Source organism: Anolis sagrei, chromosome 6, assembly GCF_037176765.1.
Source record: "Anolis sagrei isolate rAnoSag1 chromosome 6, rAnoSag1.mat, whole genome shotgun sequence".
NCBI classification, from domain to species: domain Eukaryota; kingdom Metazoa; phylum Chordata; class Lepidosauria; order Squamata; family Dactyloidae; genus Anolis; species Anolis sagrei.
Window position 1 is genome coordinate 75,064,995 of NC_090026.1, and position 22,276 is coordinate 75,087,270.

Consider the following 22,276-nt stretch of genomic DNA (forward strand, 5'->3'; position numbering starts at 1 on the left):
CTATTGATCTACTCACATTTGCATGCTAGGTTGGCAGAAGCTGAGTCTAAAAGCAGGAACTCACACGCTCCCCGAATTTGAACTGCCAACCTTTTGGTCAGCAACTTCAGCAGCTCAGCAGTTTAACCCACTGTATCACTGGGGGCTAGAATCTTGAGTATTATGGATTCATTTAACAGCTTTACAGTATTGAACCTTTATATCTTGCTTCTCCTGTTTTCCCAGCATAGATTTTGCCCTTTTCACAGTAGCCACACACACAGTATTTTCTTTAAGGTATTCTCACTGATTCCAAAGCATTTTCCTAGTCAGTCATTTCCTGCTCAACTCCATCACTGCATATATTAATTCGTGACACACATACATGTGCCTTGTTTTGCATGTACTGAAGCTGATTTCTCATTTTATTTTCCATACTTTTACTTTGGAGTCAATCTTCTAAAGCAGTTCACATTCCCTTTTCCAAACCTTTAGGCCAGGGGTTCTCAAACGTTTTCAGGTGCAGAGCCCTTTCAGAGGGAGAAGGAGAAGGGAGAAGGGAAATGTGGAGCTCCTCAGTATGCTTTGTGGAGTCCCAGGGGCCCTGCGGAGCACTCTTTGAGAACCACTGTTTTAGACCTTGAATAATTTGGTGTGAATAGCAAACTCACCTGTCTCCTTGTTCTTCTAATTCTAGATAATTGGAGCTTTATTAGAAGACAGATTATAATAAAAACCTCTGAAAATTTTTATTTTAGAGGTTCTAGATTAAATTTTGGAATCAGATTATTTATTCATAGGACAGTTAGAAAGTAAATTGAAAATTGTTTGGCTAGACTATGATTGCAATAACTTCTTTCCAATAATGAATTTTAAAACAAAGGTTGCCACGTCCCATAATTACAAAACATAATGTACAGTTAGACAATACCTTTATTAGGACTACTTACAATTCCACCATAATATGTCTGTTTTCTGAATGCTGATTTAACTATTTTAATGGTATAATGTTTAAATTTAATAATGTAAAATTTTGTATGTGTGCATATTTGGTTATTCATAGATTTCTTTGTAGTGTCTACAATGGAAATTAAAATGAACCATGTTAGATTTCCTGCACTTAATTGAAATTGAATTGATGGGATGAAATGGCAAAGTACAATTTATGTCAGCATTATAACATTTTAAGGACCCTCCAAACCTTTTCTGTTCATCATTGGTGAAATGAATAAAAATGTCTGTGGGTGTAATTAATTATATAGACATTTCTGAAAGAATTTTTCTTTCAGAATCCCCACCCCCCACCCCCGGAATACTGATACCTCGAGCAGAACATGAATTCTTAAGTTATCATTGCAAATATGAGCCAAGGAAAAAAGACTTGAATTTTCCCAGACAGAAGGATCACACAGATATGTAGGTTAGTTAGAAGTGATCTTTGCCGGGGGACCTTTAGGCATCTGGAACTCAGGCGCTCAGCCTCTGAATTTATCAGCTTCAAATTCAAAGACAATAGGCTCCATAGGCTAACTGGATGGGAGTGTCCTTTCATGCATTTTGTTTTAACTAAGAAGGGCTGTGTAAGAAGCAAAATGAATAGTTTACTATCATTGTCAACTGTGTTAGCTCTCAGCATAGTCATCTATCTGTAGACGGGAGGCAGGAACTGAGATTGTTAATCTGACCTACTTATGATGAAAGATCTATGAAATGTAATTCCTCATGATGAACTAAAATGGATGACAGCAATAAAAGTCTCAACTTTTTGTGTGCTGTCCATAAATTTACTAGAGTAGTATATGGTAGAGAGGCCTGTAAGATAAACAGGGTAAATCCTGGTTAGTACTTGGATGGGAAACTAACAAATAGGTGCTGTAAGCTGTTTTCAGAGGAACAAAATGGCAGAACCGCATTTGAGTATTTGCTAAGAAAACTCTGTGAAATCATTCGAGTCACCATAAGTCAATAGATGACTTAAAAGCACCCATACATATGCACATATAAATGGTGTGTGTGTGATAAAAACTATGAGCGCGCAAACACGAATCAAGGAACATGAAAGGCACTGCAGACTACTTCAACCAGAGAAGTCAGCCATAGCAGAGCACCGGATGAACCAACCTGGACACAGCATATTATTTGAGAACACAGAAATGTTGGACCATTCTAACAACCACCATGTCAGACTACACAGAGAAGCCATTGAAATCCACAAGCATGTGGACAATTTCAACAGAAAGGAGGAAACCATGAAAATGAACAAAATCTGGCTACCAGTATTAAAAAACTCTAAAATTACAACAGCAAAACAACAGAGAGGAAACAATCTGGGACATCTAATCACTTCTCAACAAAAGATTGCCCCAGGCACTGCCAGGCCATCAAATGCTAATCAAGGTGGTCACACCTAGCTCCAGCAGACATTAGTCCTTTGTCCCACCTTGGTCATTCCACAGATATATAAACCCATTTTCCTAGTTCCAACAGACCTCACTACCTCTGAGGATGCTTGCCATAGATGCAGGCGAAACGTCAGGAGAGAATGCTTCTAGAACATGGTCATATAGCCCAAAAAAACCTACTACAACCCAAAACTATGAGACCTTAGCATCATCTTTTATTTGGTGAGTGGTGAAAAAGATCATTGGGGATAGTAGATAGTATAATTACTGCAGTTTGGTTATTTTAGAAAAAATACTACTCTGGAATATTTCTGCAATTCTTTTGTGATAATAGAAAGGTAGAGACAAGCTGTTACACTTTCCCCAAGAACATTTTTGGTCCATGTAAAAAATGGAAAGTTTTGTTGTCCACCTCTGAGTCCTATTCCCTCTGATAATACATTAGCTCCTTCGATGACAACAGATACATCCTTCAATAGCCTTTAACTACTCACAGCCTTGTACTCATTATTCAAATCAGATATATTAAGATTTCAACTAAATATTCCTTTCAGATACCTCACATTAGGCATGCAGAACAAATGGTCGCATTTTTGTAAAGGTAGTCCAGCTACTAAGGATTCAGATTTCCTCTTCCATAAAAAAAAGACAAAGTGGATTTGAGCTCTCTGATGTGAATGGCTTCCACAGTCCTTGGGAACATTGATTAGAGCTAGAATGTGACAAGTCCGAAGGTTTCACACATTGACTCAAGAATGCTCTGATTGAGTTTTTAAAATAAAGATAAGATCACAGGTCCACAACTTGGATAGTATTTTGTTTCTAAGCCTTTTTAGACAATTTGCTGAGACTCTGCTTGTTTATATGATCAGAAAATTGCTTTCTCTAAATAAGAGTCTATTCCCTGCTCCCTAATTTTTTGAAGATTTTTAAAAATACTTTTAACACTTTTAATGTTTACCAATCATGTGTGTATTACTTTTGATATTGTGTTTAAAGTTAACCATTACTCAGAAATTCAACTTGAATTCAAGGTTACGATGAAAGTGCTGCAGCTGCAAAGTCTTTGAATATTTATAGTAGTTGAATATGTCCTGTATTTTGACATTGGAAATTACAAAAATTAGTTTTTCTATGAAGAGTTATACTTCTAAGCACCTTGATTATTTGAAGCATCATATAATGACAATGGAACTTGGTTTCCCACTTAGTTGGGAATGCTCAGTGGATATAGCTTGCCCTACATTCTGCTTTCTGTGAGCATCTAGAACTCTGTCACAATTTCTAAAGGAGTTCTACCTTTAAAGCTGGGCTCTGGACCTTAAATAATATATCAGTGTAACAGGTTTTAGACTACGTAAAAAAGAATTAACAAATCTAACATCTGGAGGATTAGAAAGCTCTAGAAATAGCAGGCACCAGGAAGCTAGCCAACATTAGTTGCTGAAATTAGGACACGGAGACTAAAATGGTTTGAATATTTAGAAGAACAAGGCAAGCAAGCAGGAAAACAAATATTGGAGAATACCCGGGGATAACTTTCAAAGGGGAAGTCCAGGAATGAATGGATTGACTCAAGATCAATACAAGAATGAGTATGTTTTGTGTGAATAATTGTGAAGAGAATTGCATGTGGTAGAAAGATTTGACAGTTTTGCATATCTGACACATTTCATTTATAATTAAGTAAGGAATGTATTTTACCATATTTAAGTACTTGTTCTGCTTTTTCAAAAACATACTATGTTTCAGTACAGTCTAGGAGATCATGTATTGATGATTCATTTCGTTCAGATGTTTAAAATCATGGAGATTAGTTGAAGTTGCAATTTTAATTGTATTTTTTTGATTTGGGGTGAAGAAATTGATATCGATGTATATTGATATGTGGGTTTTTTTGCAGGTTACAAACAATATTTATGAAATTTGATGAAGTGAGAAACTGTGGCAACATGATTTCAAGCAACTTCAGTGGTGAGTAATCCATATTGTGTGTAATTGTAGAGTCAAAAGTAATTGAATTTAAATGGGCATTGAGAGGCATAACTTGTTTAAGGATTTTGAGTACTCATGAATTCAAGTTTAGTCTGTTTCTGATTTCATAACATTTAATCTCATAACATTTAATTCCAATAAATATTAATTGGAATGAACAAATATGGTATATAGCACCATTTGTGAGTGTTTCTCTTACAAAATGTTTCTTGCTAATGTCACTGAAGCTTTGATGTGGAATTCTTGCAATATTTTAACACACAAATCAGATTGTTTTTAAGGCTAGTACAGGCCCAAAGCATGATCTGGTGGTCTGGGTTTATGAAACTGTACTGGCCAATAGCAAACAGAGTGCTTTGTTCCAGTTGACTCTTAGTCTTTTGCACCTCTGAGAGTAACATTGACTTTTGGCCCATATTGACTTTATTTATGAGTAACTCATTTCATATTTAAATGTGACTTTATTTGTTTAGGAATATTCGGATAGAGGAAATATTGTCTGATTAATTCATCAATGGTTTCCTAATTGATATGTTGATCACATACTGTTTTTTCCATGTTTCATTTTAGTATAATGAGAAAATCTTCCATTTGTTTTCATTATTTTGTTCTGTGGCCATTCGAGTGAGAGACATTCATACTGTTTCTCATTTCTGTTTCCTTTCTAATACTATCTAAACCTATTTTTCTAAGATTTTTTTTAAAAATTGTGAGGCATGTGGTTTTATGTGTAAATGATGAGAATTTAAGTCTTGATATGCCTTTGCCACTATTTATTGTATTACTATATACTATTCTCTTAAATAATTACCTTCAAAACAAAAGTTGTACTTATATCAGGCCATATCTCTTTTCAGAATATTTACTTGAATGAGATCTAGCAATGTTTCTGAGAGAATTACTAGTACATCCCACTAAGAAAGGCGTCTTTCTTTATTTTATGTGTGCAGGCTTAATTTCCATTATAATTTACATATGTTGGTCATTTTCACAAACAGATATTTTGCACATAAGCAAAAAGTGCTATATATACTCTAAATTTTACTGTACTAAGAACCTTCATTTGCAAGATCTGTATGTTGGATGATGTTTTTAAGCTTCATGGTACCTGTGGTGTGGCTTTCAGATATTTTCAAGTCCTAAGGCTGTCAGCTGTCTCTCATTTTTTTAACCTCATGAAAATTGATGTGGTGCTCTTGAAAACAAGAGGTGTGTTAAGCTTCTGCTATTTATTAGCAAATGAACAACCATTTCCATGGAAACAGACATTGCAGACAGCAGCAGAGCTTGTAGAATGCCTATTCTTGGAGGCTCAATTCTTATAAATGCTTTTCCTTCTGTAAGATTTGAGAAAATTCCTAAATTATGCTATTTTAAATGTTGTAAAAGGAGATTACAATTGATTTTGAATCATAGTTTAAATCGTTAGTGTTTCGTTCTCTTTACAGTATTTAAGTAATATCAAATGGGGTTTCTGCTCATCTGTGGTCAGCTTGTCTAGTCTTGTGATGTATGTATATTTTGTAAACATTTAGATTTGTGGAGGAAGAGCATATAAATCTTTGGTTTTAGACTTGGAAGGTTTAGGATTACATAATTCCAAACAAACACTAAAAATATCTGTTTTGCACCATATACATTTGTTGTGTAGATCCTATTTGCTTCACATCTCCCCCCCCCCCCCCCCCATCATTTCCCCCTTTCAGTTACAGTTACTATGGAAATGTCATGGGACTAGCAGCTCATAAATTATATAGCTTTGCTACAGCCATTGCACTATGAATAATATGCACAAGTAGTAACAGAAATCAGGAAACCAAAGCCATTGTTGGGATGAATAACATCACTAGTTTTAGACATTGCTTTTAGCCATATACACATGAGTTGGCATGTTGAACCTTATTACACAATAGAAGACTAATTGCACTTGGCTGCTTAAAGCATTTCAAGTGAAAATAATACTGGATTTTTTCAGAGGGTCAATCAGCTGACATTTTCCCTTTGGTAGCTTCAAACCTTTTACTAACTACTTTCCACTGCTGTTTTTTTTTACTATTAAGGATACATTTGATTGCTGTGGTGTTCAATATATTTATTCTACATACATTTGTATGTATTTATTGTGCATTTCTTATCTGATGGACACAATATAACTATTAGGTAGTTGGCCAGTTTTATAGTCTGATAACTAGAGAAAAGTACTTCCTATGTTGAAAGGCAGTGTGTCCAAGGCTTATTGCATGGTTAATAAATATAATATTTCAGAAGAAAAATCTGAACAGTCAGACTTGTCAGTAGTATATTACCCCATCATCCCAGTTGGTAATGAATGGAGGCAGTAGATTTTGTAGCCATGAGAACTGGGCTGGCCCGGAAAGATGGGAACTTCATGATCTGTTGCTTTGGGAGTGAGAACAAAGGAAGCTTTTACTTATGTAAAAATTACATTGGAATGCATGTTTTTTCTCTTGTCTATATTTATGGGGAGATATTCAAACCCTTTTCTATTCTGACTTTGTTTTGTATTTTTGGTACACCAAATGGGAAGAAAAATTGTTATGTTCTAGGATACTGGTGCCATATTGAGGAGAGATAGATGAGCAGAGAATTGAAACTTGTGTCTTTGATGTGGTTGTCCAATGGTGGGAGATGAACAATGTGGTTTTTTGTTTCCAGTGCTATCTGGTGGTGCTTAAATATTCAGTTGTTGTTTTTAACCTACCTATTCTCCAGGGATTGGGGGTAGATTAGGCAGGGACAAAGTGCCAATCCTACGATTATTCTTTTGTGATTGAGAATGAATTTGAAACAGAGTCTTAACAGTTCTGAAGCCAGTTGCTCTGTTCCGCTCCCGCCCACTGAAAAATTATCTATATGGATTAATAGGACTGGTCAGTATTTTTTTTAAAGCCCTTCCAAAGAAATGGTCTGGATCAAGTCACATTTGTTAATTGGGGGTAGGAAGAAAATAGAAATGTTTTCCAAAAATAGGGGCTGAGTAGAGACTGTGAAATGTCTTAATCCTATCTGTGTTCTACATTCCTTTATGCATTTTGCAAAACTCCTGTGGGAAGTGCTTGCATTTGACTGCTGTGTGTGAATGAGAAATGAAACTATTGTTTCAAAAAGGAACATCACAGACTTGTCTCGGATCTGTGGTTTGTTCTTCTTCTTTTTTTTGTTACTGCCTTTACGAGAAGCAATCTTTGTAAAGGGACACAGCTTTCTTTGAACAGTAGAGCCTTTGACAGCCTGCCTTTGACGTGATTTGTTTACAGCAGCCAGCCATGGTTGTATACAATAGGAGATTGAAAAGATTCCTCCCTCCCACTAAAGGGAAATATCACACATCTTCTGTTTGTAGATATGTAAATCAGATCATCATGGGATCATGTGACCACTCATCATTACACACGAATCTTTAGGGAATGTAACCAGAAAGTCTAAACACATGCCTTGTGTTGTGATGACTGCATTTAAAGTCCCTATGGAATGGCTTTCATTGGCTGGCAGCCATTCATTAAAGGCACACAGCTAGTGGAGAGCTGGGGAAAGAAAGAAATCTGAATGTAATTGTGAATGCATCATTTGGTTTAAGCAGGAATGAGGGTGGTTATAGTGGATGTGAGGACTTTCCTGTAAGAAGCAGGACTTCTATTTTGAAATGGCATAGCAGCTGTTGCTTATTGCAGTATAGAACTGCAGATCTGACTGGGTCACACAGTGCTCTGTCTGTCTTCACGCTGCACTGGATTGAGAGTGGCGCAGGCACATATAGTCGCTCAGATTGAAGTTGGATCATTTGAGAAAGCAATAGCACTCTGTAATGGCTGTTGGTGATGGTGAGTACGATTCTTATTGTTCCTGCGTAGATTTTTATGCGAGTGCACTTGAATTGTTGAAACAACCTTGCCACGTTAAACATGTCAAATGCATGGGATTTTGTTTTGCTGGAATGTGTGGCTGAATTAAAGCTCTTGAAATTTCAATTGTGTTTAAGTTGTAGTAAAAGGTGAATATAGAATAACGTCTTTCAACCGTGGATCTTTGGGGGCTTTTGTGTCAGTGAGGACATGTCCTCTTCTGTTGATGTCCTGAGAAAGTGTCTATAGTAAGGTATAATTTGAACTAAATTTTTGTGAGAAATGATGTATACAACTCTTGTTGTAAGCCTGAGGTAGTATCTGGATGTTTACAACATTAGGATGCCATTGTTGCCATCCTTGTATAACCTGCGTAGAGAACTCTGGAGCTGTAAAGATTGAGAATTATACATTTTAGAGCTATATGCATCCTTTTTTCTTTTTTCTTTTTACTTTGAGTGTGGCAAGATAGCTAATCAAGTTAGGACTCTTCTCTGTTTCTCTTTCGCCATTATGATATGTTCGAGTAAGATCTATTTGACCTTTGTAGTACTTAATATACCACTTCAAAAACATATGCTGATAATAAAAATATTGATGATGTGCCTATAGCGTAGGGTACAGTTTTTCATCTGAGGTAAATTGTGTGACTGCTAAAATTTCAAAGAGATAATTACTTATAAATATTAGATATCTATCTGCTAAATGAATTAGAGCACAGAAGTTTGGATTCTAATCTGTTGAAAATTAGGTGACAGCTTAGTCAGAGTAATTTGTAACTATTAATTTGGTTGCATAACCCTATAAACACTGATGTTTCTGCAACTATATACAAGTTTGACAAACTTTAAAACATTGTTTGATGGAAAGCTTATAAAAGACATTTTACTTTCACATCGTTAAACTTATGTAAAGATGAGATTTCTCAACTCACATCTAACAATTGTTTTAAGATTTATTTTCTTTTACTGGACAATCTTCAAACCTCCCTTAGACTCATTATGAACTTGTGGGTGTTCAGTAATTACATTGACACTTAATATTATTATCTTCTGTCTGTTCATGCATGTTGAAAAGGTTCATTGCTTTTGATGGTTATTTCTATGAAGCTGAGCTTTATATTGTTTTATGGTTGAATTCTGTTTTGGGGGGAATTTAACCAGGCTCTAAACAGTTTTGTTAATTATTAGAATGGCATGTTGGCTGTTTTCACCACAAATGGCACATGAATAATCTGTAGAGATTTAACTTCCTCTTCAGGAGCAATAGCTAAAGTGAGCTTAAATAACTACCATAGGCAATATTTTTGTAGTTTGGTTGTGTCAACGGTTTGGTCACTAACAGAAGTACTGAAACAATACTGTTCTAGCAGTCAGCTGACACTTGCGTGGAGGAAGCTTTGACTAAAATGTCAGATGCAATTAGGACTAGGTAGGAAGATTATGTAGCAGTTTTTTTCTTGTTTAAGTCTACCATTCATCATATCCAGGAGGAATTCGTTCTCTTGCTAAATAGATTGTTCATAACAAAAAAAAACCAAAAACAGAATGCTTGAAAACAATCTTTTTTGTAGATTTGTTCTGTGCATTATTTGAGTTATCTAGATCTATTAGCTTGTGCTTCTCCCCAAACTCTGGCTCTTGGGCAACAAGAGCTTCCTGTCCCCTCTACTTGGAAACTTTTATGACCTTCCCCAAACTATTTCTCTTTGTTGGAGAAGCACTTTGGAATGGCAAATGTAGTGTAGGGGTCTGCAGCTGGAGGCAGAAATTAAGAGACCTTCCATGTTGAAGCTTTATTACTATTCCAGTTTCAATCTCTTTTAAACCCAACCATTGTTCCTCTCTCAAAATCTGACATTTAGAAACAGAGTTTTGCTATTTTTGATAGGGAAAATGAACAGTATTTCTTTTTATTGTGTGTGTTTGGAATTTGATGCATGTCCTAGGAGTTATTGCATTTAAATATGCAATCGTTATTCAATGATAGAGGGTGCTCTTAAAGAATGATGAAATCTGACTAAATTTCACCTCAAGCATAGTGACACTCCAGGGATTTAGAAGATTCTTAATTTAAATTTCTACATTTCCAAATGCGTGTACTGCATTTTTAATTCCTTTTTTTAAAAATTGAGAAGTTCCAACACAATATATTTCAAGTTGTTGTGGTTTTTTTGGGCTATATGGCCATGTTCCAGAAGCATTCTCTCTTGACGTTTCGCTTGCATCTATGGCAAGCATCCTCAGAGGTTGAAACGTCAGGAGAGAATGCCTCTAGAACATGGCCATATAGCCTGAAAAACCTACAACAACCCAGTGAATCCAGCCACGAAAGCCTTTGAGAATACAATATACTTCCTTCTCAAATTTTGAAAGAAGTTTATTTGCTTGAAATTTATTATTTCCATTTATCCATCAGGTTCTAGTATGCTTAATAATGTTGGCAGAAAACAGTTTTTGGCACTGTTGTGTGTATGTGTGTCTATATATGTGAGAAAGAGATGCTTCTTGAAGGGGGATAATGTTTTATCCCTTGTTAACCGGATTAAGGCTTTCAAGCAGTATCTGACATAATTGGTGTGTAGTGCTATCATGTGCAGGGCACAACATTATACTGTTTTGTTTCATTCAGAGACTTAGCGATGTTGCTCTTTTCTTAACTGAATTAATCAAATTCCTGTTTTGCTTTAGTAACATCTTATCAGATTTTGAAGGCATGTATTTCGATTTATAGTTTGCCTTTTCATAAAATAGTTCAAGGCAATGTACGTTGTCCACAACCTTCCAACTTTGTTAACATATTAACACTGTGAGGAAGGTTAGCCTAAGACTTAGTACTGTAATTGGCCCAAGAATCACCCCATGACCTTTTGTAGCAAAATGGATCTTTAACAGTTTAGCTATACCACACTGACTTTCATTTAAACTATTACATCAATCAAGATTTGCTGAGAAGGCTTAGCTAAGTTAATGCCAGATAATGAGGTAAAATGTAAATGATTCATTAGAAGATAGATTGGCTTGTTTGTACTCGAAATTCCAATACAAGTTTATTTAACAGGAAACTTTCAGAAATCTAGCACAAGTTATTTAGTATTATGCCAAGTAAATTTAACTTGCATTTTAGATAAAAGGGGTGTCTCTGTAGATGGAATCTTGAAATACAATTCAAGGATCTTAATGTTAAAACAATTGAAGTTACATCCATTCTTCCTGTGTCTTCACCTCCTAACTAGTTTCCTCTCTAAAGTCATTAATCAGATTTTACTCTTTCCTAATTTGAGTAACATTCACATTTCAATGAATTGAGGCAATTTATGCTGAGACAGCAACTTCTCAGAAGGGAAAATAACTTTTAAGAAGCTCTCTACATTTTGCATACTTAGAAGTGGAGAAAGTACATTGTAGTGTTTCAGGGAAGAGTGTTTGTTAAGATAGTGACTCTAGCAGTGATAAAGCAGCCAGGATGATAGAGCTTAATGTGTCTTGTAGCAAACCTCTGTTCAACCAGAGGGAAGGAGAGACACAGTGTCTAGTACAGGGGTCCTCAAACTACGGCCCGGGGCCCGAATACGGTCTTCCAAGGTCATTTACCCGGCCCTCGCTCAGGGTCAACCTAAGTCTGAAATGACTTGGAAAGCACACCACAACAACAACAATCCTATCTCATCAGCCAAAAGCAGGTCTACACTTCCCAATGAAATACTAATAAGTTTATATTTGTTAAATTGTTCTTCATTTTAATTCTTGTATTGTTCTAAAGTGTTTTTTGCACTACAAATAAGATACGTACACTGTGCATAGGAATTCATTCATATATTTTTTTCAAATTATAATCCGCCCCCCCAACAGTTTGAGGGACTGTGACCTGGCCCTCTGTTTAAAAAGTTTGTGGACCCCTGGTCTAGTAGCTCCTTGACTTGAAAGTATAGCTTGCTTAGAGTACACAGTTACATTGCGTCTTTTAAAATCAGATTCTATATTTGAACAGTCACTTGAAAAATATATTGATCAAACATTTCTTACGATGTGGGCAATGTATGTTGGGATAAAACTCCATCCTTTAAAACATAGATCTTAGAATAATGTACAAGCTAAGTTCATTGACTTTGGAAATACTCACTTGTTTTGTAAGTAATGAAGTAACTTGTCAATTTGTCAACTTTTATAAGAAAAACTTAATTTTTCCTTAATATGTTGGTGAGACAGTTTACATTTAAATGTGGTGAGACATTTTACATTTAAATGTGGTTTATATTTTCAAAGTAGTTTTAAATCTTATTTTACACTTTAAAACATACTGCCTTGAGTTTTACCTTCGGCAAAGTGACTGCTATTCTTTGAAATCTCTTTGTGCAATGGATAGTGAGTGAAATGATCCAAATTGGTTTAATCTTTGGCATCCCACTAAATGCCAAAGATTACAAATGAAAATTCCAGTTGCTATAGTGAGTTATTTTTCATGACATGGACATTTTTCCTTTTTAAACACTGGACTGAAATCTTTCGTTTCTGTTGGAGAGTAGAATCTTGATATTAGCTAGCTCATACTGTCCTGTAGCATCCATTGAAGTCTTTAACTTCTTAATGCTAAGAGCTGAAAGGCGTAAATGGCCCTCAGTGGTTGCAAGAACTATTCTTTGACTATTACCAACACATATTTCTGAACCGTTTAAGTCATGTTGACATGGAGAATTTGATGGCAACTGTTTTATTTGCTGCTTCGCCAGAGCTTCACGAGCTATTCTTAAAACAGAAATTACAGTAGTCCCTAAAATTATTGATAGTGGTTTTTTTAAAGCAAGTTCTTTGTTGTGGCACTGTATATCGCCGTATGGCTCTACACTTTTGAAGTTATACTTTTGAATATCACCATATGGCTCTACACTTTTTATGTAGCTTAAAAATGCTATCATTATTGCAAATTATTATTTACTAACTATTCATTTGTAATCAGTTGCTTTCAGGCTGTGAATACTTTTTGCACTACTCTAGTTTTGTAAATCTACTTTCCAAGTTAATAAACTAAAATCCAGTTAATGTACAGAATGTTTCAAATCATGGACCCAATTTTAAAGCAGTATGTTTCACTACGATAACATGTTACAATTACACAAAACATTACCAATGGTTTAATGAGTTATCAAGATTTACTGACCATTTTTAGAATATCCCATTAGGTCTTACGTTGTAGGGTCGCCATCTTGGGAGTGACTGAGATTAGGGTCTGTTTGTGTGCTGGGAGAGGCACCTAGCGGTAATCATTGGAAACTCTATGCCACACCCTTTCAAGTAGTTAGAGTTTCATTTCTAGGCAGTTTATGGTTGCAGAGAAATAGCTAGTAAAATTTGGTAAGTCAGTTATTCTGGCAAGACATGAGACTTCTTTGACCTTTCAGGCCTTTAAAAGAGCCCCAGGATTACAATGTCCATTGCATTTGCAGTCTGAGCAGTATTCAGTCTGATTTTTGTTAGATACATCAATACATATAGTATACTTTGTACTTAATGCAGAATATTCTGTAGTTTCCAGCTGTTATTTGCATGAAGTGCTCATGCCTAGAAAAACCAGTAATCTGTACTGAATTCTGCAGTTTGTTATGGCCTTGAGTCCATTTATTGTACTCATATCCTCTGCATTCTGCTACTCGCATTGAGAGGGAGGTCTTCAGTCTCTTAGCTTTCATGCTGGATATGATGCTCTATGAGACATCTTGGTAAAGCTGCCAGATTGTCAACTCACTTTTCTTTAAACATGCACAAGTTCCGTGATGTGACTTCACCCCCAGCTGAATTGTTCCAGAGCAACAGAAAGATTCTTGGTATGAAGCCAGTGCTTAACTATGGTAGATGTTTCAATGAAAAGCTAATGGAAAATATTGAGGCCTAGTTAAGAACTGAGAACAGTGTAGTTTGTAGTTTAATGTTGGACTGAGGCTCAGGAGACCGGGGCTTAAATCTCTACTCAGACATGAAAACCCACTGGGTTACCTTGGACAAACCTCCAACATCATTTGAATAAATCTTGTCAAGAAAAACCTGTCATCACCATAAGTCAGAAGAACCCAAACACAACAAGTCAAGTATTGAGTGCAGATTCATTCATGAAAACATGTTGCTAGAATGTTTAGTTTTGAAGGTCATGACATCCATTCTCCTCTTCCAAATGTACGCTGCATTTTGTGTGACACTACATAGAAACATTATGGAGGTTTCTCAGTTCTGTTGACTCTCTGTCCTCCGTTTAATGTTATTTGAATTATTGGAAACAATCTTTAGACAGAAAAGGGTTTCTTCTTTTTTAACAAGGATTTTGTCTTGTCCGATATGTCCTTTTGACTTTCCTATCTACAAGTGCATTATGTGTTTACATTGCTGTTTCATACACATGATTAATTTTGGGGTTTTTTTTTTTTAATTTGCTGCAATCTGAAATGGAAACAAACCACAAGAATCGAATATTTCTGTTGGCCTCTTCTCACTGAAATCTTAATAAGGTTGGAGTAGAATTCCTTCATTTTACTCAATCTAACAAATGATTGACAAATGAGTCCCTGCCCTTCCATTTGTTTTGTCAAAAATAATAGTGCTTATCTTCTGGAAGAGTAAAAGATACAAATGTGCAAAAACCAGCTGCTCACTGAGCATGGATAATCCCCTTGGAAATCTAGATTTCAGGGAAAGACTTAACAAAGTTACGTGTGCCAAAAGAAGAAATCTCCAAATCAGTACTGCTGAGGCAATAATGTTATCTAATACTCATGGTTTCTTTGCCTAGGAACTTACCAAAAGTGGGAATGGTACTGAGATTAAGTTGCCACTTTCTCTCTTATTCGTGAGTAGTCTCTAATCCCACCAAGTTCGATATAACAGCTATATGATAAAGAAAGCATTGTTATCTCTGTTCCCTCAATTATTCCTTTAGATCAGGAGTGAAGAGGCATACTTTATTACAAAAGAATAGTATTTATTAATTACTTTTAGCTTTTATTTTTAATATTCCATAAAAGCATAAATGTGGATAAAATAAGCTACATCTGCACTTTTTGACACTTATAATGTTGAGCCATTATAAGTTAGTCTTATAGCAAATCAAGCATGAACTCTCCTAGAAGCCAAGATGACTAAATTGAGATAGTCATAATTTGTCCATATCATGAGAAGATATGACTCACTAGGTAAAGGTTTCCCCTTCACATTAAATCTAGTCATGTTCAACTCTAGTGGGCAGTGCTCATCTCCATTTCTAAGCCGAAGAGCCAGCACTGTCCGTAGACACCTCCAAGGTCATGTGACCGGTGTGACACCCTGGAGCATCGTTACCTTCCCACCGGAGTGGTACCTATAGATCTACTCACATTCGCATATTTTCAAACTGCTAGGTTAGCAGAAGCTGGGGCTAACAGCGGGAGCTCACTCCTCTTCCCAGATTTGAACCGCTGACCTTTTGGTCAGCAAGTTCAGCAGCTCAGCGGTTTAATCCACTGCACCATCGGGGGCTCCATATGACGCACTAGAAAAGCTATAATGCTTAATGAAGTGGAGGGACATTGAAAAAGAGGAAGATCACATTCCAGATGGATGGATTCAGTCAAGGAGGTCTGCAAGACCTGAGCAGGGCTGTTGAGGATAGAGTGACTTTGAGATAGTTAACAACAACAAAGATTATTTCATCCTTTTATATGTTTGAAGAACACATCTTCTCTGTCTAACCAGTCACTCTTCAATTTTTCCACCAATTTCAAAAAGCAGTCATCTGTGCCTTTTTTTGTCTGTCCTAGATAAAATAACCATTCATAATTGATTCATGTATTTTAATTCCAGCATACATTTGTTCATTGCTCCTCCCTACCGTTTTCTCCACTAAGAGTTACGATAAAAGTATGCCACATCTCCATTTTTTCTATGCCATAAGTGTACTAGGAAAATAGGAAGATGTAGGTTGGAATCTTGAGCCTAGAGAGGGGTCATCTACAAGAGAAATACAGAGACATTCCTTAAGCTCTGGTAACACCTTTATATGTATACAAAATTTAAAAATATACGGGGAGTCCCCAAGTTACAAACAAGATAGATTCTGTAGGTTTGTAAAAACAAACCTCAAAGTTGAATTTGTATGTAAGTCAGAACAGGTATATTTTTAAGTCTAATTCTAGACGCACACACTCACACAAAAGCAAGCTTTGGATAGCATAGGGAAGACTTAATACTTCTGTGGAGTTTGTTATGCTATCTGTGCCCCTGTTCAGAGGATTTTACCTCACTTTCTGTCCCTGTAATAATTGGATTTTGAAAAATTTAGCTCATTGTGAAAACAAGTATTGGTGATAGAGCTTCAGTTGAGGTACCTTTTCCCTATGATAACTCTTTCAAGGGTGAATTTTCATTCCTAGGGGTAGATTTCTCTAATTTCCTGTTGTCTCACCCCTGTTTGTAACTATGAGTCATTTGTAAGTTGGATGTTTGTATCTTGGTGACTGCCTGTACTTGGTGACTGCCTCTGTTCCATGTCCATGGAATCTGCATCCATGGATTCAACCATCCATCGCTTGAATATATATATATTTAAAAACCTAAAATGCAAACCGTGATTTTGCCAAGTTTTGTAAGGGACATCATATGACATGGTACGTATAATAAACAATCCACTGATTTTAGTGTCCACAGGGATCCTTGAACCAAACTCCAACAGATACCAAGAGCCCATTGTATTAGCGAGATTTAGGCAGCAGCCCTCACCAATATTTTGCATTATTTCATGAGGGAAACTTGGAGAGTATAAAGAGAGGGCTGGGACCATTTTTGGCCTGTGTGCTGCATTTTCATCCCTTCTTTTTCAATGTTTGTATAGTTCTTAGTTACATAATATGACTGTTTTTAAAAGTGAGAGAGAGAGATGTTGAACTTCTTGGACTGCTGATATCTTTGGGCTATAGTTGACCTCAAAATATTCTACTGTGTAACTTTGGTAATGTGAAATTACTGACAATCCAAATGTAAGATTGTCAAGTAAGCATGTGGCTCAGGTGCTATTATTAGGGCTTCTATTTTGTTTCTTGCCCCCAGGCTTTGGAAATAAACCTTAGATTCTTAAGCTTCTCTAATCTCCCAGTTCAGATGCTAACTACACATGGTAAGGGAAGCAAAGGAACGACAAGCCTATGTTAATGTGGGAATCCCATTCATGTGTATATAGTGAAAGTGCTGAGGGTGGGGTTCATTTTGAAAGAGTAGAAGAAGATACCACTTCCAGAAGAATAATGTTACAGTTAAGGTGTGCACTTTAAGTCCAGAATGGCAACACAGAAACGTGTTTCTAATCTCAGTTGCTTTGATAGAAGTAGAGTATATCCAGATAGCCATTCTGATGCCATGGTTAAGTGATTGTCATGTTAAATGGTTCAGGTAACTGCTAAATTGCAAGCATAAATATATGATAGCAGAAGGAGATATATGTTCTCTTTGATCATGGAAGGGTGATGTTTGGTTCTCACTACCCCTCGTCCAAAGCTGGACATCTTAAGTACTTTTGTTTCTGTTTTCTATAGGATATGCAAGATCCTTCTGTTACTTCTTTTTAATTTTTTCCTCTAGTTCTTCTATCTTGGGATTTACTGTGAAAATCTGTATTCACTTTAGTCATAAAGGCATGGGAGTCCTCAGTCTCCATAGATATTGAGAAAATACAGAGCAATTGGACTTCTGGCACAAACTCTGGTTGTAAGAATATGATTGCTTTATTGGGTGCTTCCATGTGAATCTTTTTCTTTGCAATCATTCACAAAGCTTTATGGAGGGCCTGGTATTGCTGCTGTATTTCAGTTGCAACTATTCTATGTTTTTGCTCCCACAAAATCTTCTGGTAATTTTTCTTACCAGGAAAAAGCTGTCAAGAAAAAAAAGACGACCTTGTAAGAATAAACTGCACAATGTTTTTGAATGCTGTTGGAAGGAATGTGGAAGCATTCTCTGTGTTGCCTTTACTAATTTTTTTTCCTAGTGGCTTTTCTCAAAAAATTGTATTAATTCTTGAACCTGTATTTCACTTTAAAACTGTTCTTTTGTCCCCTCATCTACTTAAGGTATGAAAAATTTGTGTGATTGAGAAGAGCTTTTAATAGCTTGCTTGGGATATGATATTTCTCTGCCTAAGTTAACACATTCCAACTATTTGGTGTGAATGCAGCTATAAAGAATATTACAGTTTTTATAGAAGAGAGACTGACTCAATTGAAGAATGAGCTGCTTGCCACCTAGAATTAAAAAATAGTTACAGGTGTGAAAATGCTTTGAGACTTTCTCAGATCATCCAAACAAGTGCACTGTTAAAATACCTACTTAGAAAACTTGCAATAAGTAGTCTTTTGTGTTTTGACCTTTAAAAAGAGTGGGCCAAGGAATGCTCACATTTTGGAAGTGGCTGCTTATCAGCCATTTCAGAACTCCTTCATATTTGCAAACTTTTGGGTTCCAAAAACAGTGGCAGCTGTTGGCTTTCCTGTCAGTCGTGCAGTAAATCTGCTCCAGGGTTTAGTCTGTTGAAGAAGCTGTCCCAAGATTATGAATCCTACCCACAAAACAGTTCCAGCACATTAAAAGTCTGCAGTAAAGCCTGCAGTGATTTAACATTCTCACTGATCAGCCACCAAGGTTATTATGGTACTGGTTGCCTATACGTTTTAGCTATGGAATTAGTGGAAGGCATGATGACTTTAGGGCCTGTTGATTTCAATGCCTCTCCTGCATGTGTGATTAGCTTTGAATGCAAAACAGTGAAAGATACTTAAGTATACTTTATACAGGCAGTCCCCGAGTTATAAACATCTGACTTACAAACGACTTATAGTTAAGAACTGGGGCGAGACAACAGGAACTGAGAGAAATCTACTCTTCAGAAATGAAATTCACTCCTGAAAGAGTTATCATGGAGAAAAGATGTCTCTACTGAAGCTTTCTCACTAATCCTTGTTTCCACAACAAGCCAATTTTTTTTAAAAAAAATCTAATTATTACGGGGAGAGAAAGTGAGGTTAAATTTTCTGAATTAGGGCACAGACAGCAAAATAAACACCACATGGGTTTTAACCTTTCCCTGTGTTATCCATACACACACACACACACACATATGTGGCTGGAGTGACATCCCTCATCTTGCTCAAACAGCATCTCAAAATGCTGTTTGAGAATTATGAAGATTTTGTAGCCATCTGCAGCCGTATATACTTTTGAGAAAGTATTACTACATTAGTATACTCTCTTTTTCCAGTGAAGAAGATATTCAGGACATCCCATATCATTCTGCAGATATACTCAAGAGCATCCTTCAAAATTATATAGTAACTCTTTTATTCTGTCATGCATGCATGTCAAGCTTTTGAAAGAATTTCACTTTATACCTAATAGTATCTCTGAGAAATGTAAATTCTTGCAACAGAATATTGCAGCATTAGATAGGTCTGTTTCAGGATATGACAGTCCCTGTTTTATTTATCATGTATAGTATTTTTTTTCCTACAAATATGGTAGACAGTTCTGTCCGGTCCCAGATATGTTGATTTCCTTTAACTTTATCTAATTGTTGTCTATGGGAAACTTCAATGTCTGTCCTTGGGTCCACTTTAAAATTCCTTCACTGTGTGAGCTAAGAAATGACCTTTAGAGACATTGTGATGTTTTTGTCTGTCCTGGCATAACTTAAATTAGTATTAGAGGAGTACCAAGGAAAAGGTAATTTAAAAATGTCATGTTATCTAAATACATGATAGCATCACTTCCTACTTAGTAAATCCAAATCATTCTAGAGTTGAATACTCAGAGCATTGAGTTGACTTAAAGGTGTATCATTTCTAGCTCAAATTATGAATTTCCAACTACGTAATAAAGTGTGTGTTTAAAATGACAAATTGAGCATCCCTCACCTGGAATTCAGAAATCTGAAATACTCTCAAATCCAAATTGTCCACATTTATGGCTGAGATGGTAATATCCTTGCTATTTGATAGTTCAGGGAATATAAACATTGTTTTGTTCATAAGATTATTAATAACATAGTATAAAAGAACAGTTAAGCCATGTATATAAAGTATATATGAATCATAAATGAATTTTATGTTTAGGCTTAGGTCCCATATCTCATTATGTACATGGATGCAAATACTGGGTTAAAAATAAAAAAAGAAACTAATCAATATTATTTACTTTCCATTCATGGAATTTTTTTTTATATTGGTTCATTGTTTATCAAGGCCTTGAAGTCAAAACAATATTTCCCTCCAAAAAAACAAAGTTAAATATATAGTATACATACATTTCAAAAGCTAGCTGATGTCAGGGGAAAGCAGGTATATGCAACAATGCAGTCTTGACCTCCCACTGGAAACTGTAAGGGGAATCTGAATTCTCTTGAGATGGAAGTCTTCCACAACCAAAGTGCTGTTACTGAGAAAGTTCTCTCATATATCCATCAGTAAAGTATCTTGGAGGATTACCATTGAGGGTCTCATATTCTGATCAGATTCTTAAAGGCAGAGGCAGACAGTTGTGTCTCCAAGCCATTTAGGGCCTCATATCTCAAATTGAGGCAGTACAGTTCATGCAAGATCAATGAAATATTATATTTGAAGTGGATACCAGAAAACGATCTGGCTGTGTCATTTTGTGTAGTGGTAGTTTGCAAGCACTTTGCAAAGAAAGCCCCATGTTGAGCACATTTGTTGTGGTGGCAGTTGTAATGGTGGCTGTGGTGCCGTGCCCTTAAGTCATTTTTGACTTAGCACAAACATAAAGCAAAGCTATCACAAAGGTCTTTTGCAAGATGGGTTCAAAAAGGATTTATTATTGCCTTCTTCTGCTAAAGGTCACCCAGTGGATTTATGTGGCAAAACCTATGCCTCCTGGGATTCTAGCAGAACGCTCAAACCACTGAACTGTAGTGGCTCTCATAGAGCACCTTACACAGTGTAGTTGAAAGATGATTATTATAGCATGAATCACTGCAGTCAAATCTGCTTTCCCTATGAAGAGGTGTGTCTGACTTACCAACTATAGCTGGGCAAAGCCTCTATTGACCACAATAGGTGTAAGGCATTCAAGGAGAAATGCTGGGTTTAAGAACACCTTCAGGCTGCAAACCTTGTATTTTACAGATATTACAGTCTTATCTGGAACAGATTGTAACCAACTTAGGTTTCATCTACACTGTAGAATTAATCCAGTTTGACATCACTTTAACTGCCATGGCTCAATGCTATGGAATCCTAAGAGCTGTAGTTTTGCAAGGTCTTTAGCCTTCTCTGCCCAAGAGTTCTGGTGACTCACAAACTACAAATCCTAGGATTCCACAGCATTGGGCCATGGCAGTTAAAGTGGTGTCAAACTTCATTATTTCTATAGTGTAGCATAGTGATTATTCCCAGCTCCCAGCTAATGCTAAATGCTCTGCTCTGAATGACTATGGAATGCTCCATCCCATCAGCTTGCAGTGTTTTTGAGAAGTTGTTGTTCTTTTTGTTCTCAAATCCAAGGGACTGGCAGTCTCATCAATAAAAGTTGATTGAGAGATTTATGATCCTCAAACTCTTCCATTTTTGCCTAGATTTGAGGAGTTGTGATATGTCACCCCAGAGAGAGAGGGGGCAGCTTTTGCCCATTTAGTATGGAGAAGAAAATCCCTTAAACCTTGGTCTCTTGTATGTCCTTTTCTATCTGGTCCAGGCGAGCATGTACTTGACTGACTCCAGTTTTAAAGAGTGCTGTTTTAGCAGAATGGCTTTGTACTGGCTCCTTTTACTAATGTGTTTTTTTAATGAGTAACAAGAAAGAGCTGTTTAGGGAATGTTTGAGCCAAATACAATTGGTCTTTCAGCAGACCTAATGGAATGTCTCTGCTTCCCACCTCTGCCTCTACATAAGAAATCGGAATTGATATACTTTGCACAGTTTCTCTGTGACTGAAAATTAAGATCAGGACTTTGGTCACTAGTCTTTTATCTTTTGCTCCTCTCCATCACACTCCAGAAAGGTGGTAAATTTCCTTTAA

The 22,276-nt window shown here is 36.3% G+C and overlaps 1 protein-coding gene across 35 annotated transcripts in view; it reads left to right on the forward strand.

Moving 5' to 3' along the window:
- Positions 1-22,276, forward strand: part of CLASP2 (cytoplasmic linker associated protein 2) — a 153,907-nt gene that overhangs the window by 34,286 nt on the left and 97,345 nt on the right. For 33 of the 35 annotated variants that reach the window (XM_060781692.2, XM_060781697.2, XM_060781694.2 and 30 more), the window contains one exon: positions 4,285-4,355. In XM_060781692.2, coding sequence (XP_060637675.2) covers positions 4,285-4,355 — 71 coding nt within the window. Of the gene's footprint in view, positions 1-3,787; positions 3,977-4,284; positions 4,356-7,803; positions 8,219-22,276 lie in introns of those variants that run through there. The other 2 variants (XM_060781722.2, XM_060781725.2) reach the window with 2 other exon arrangements.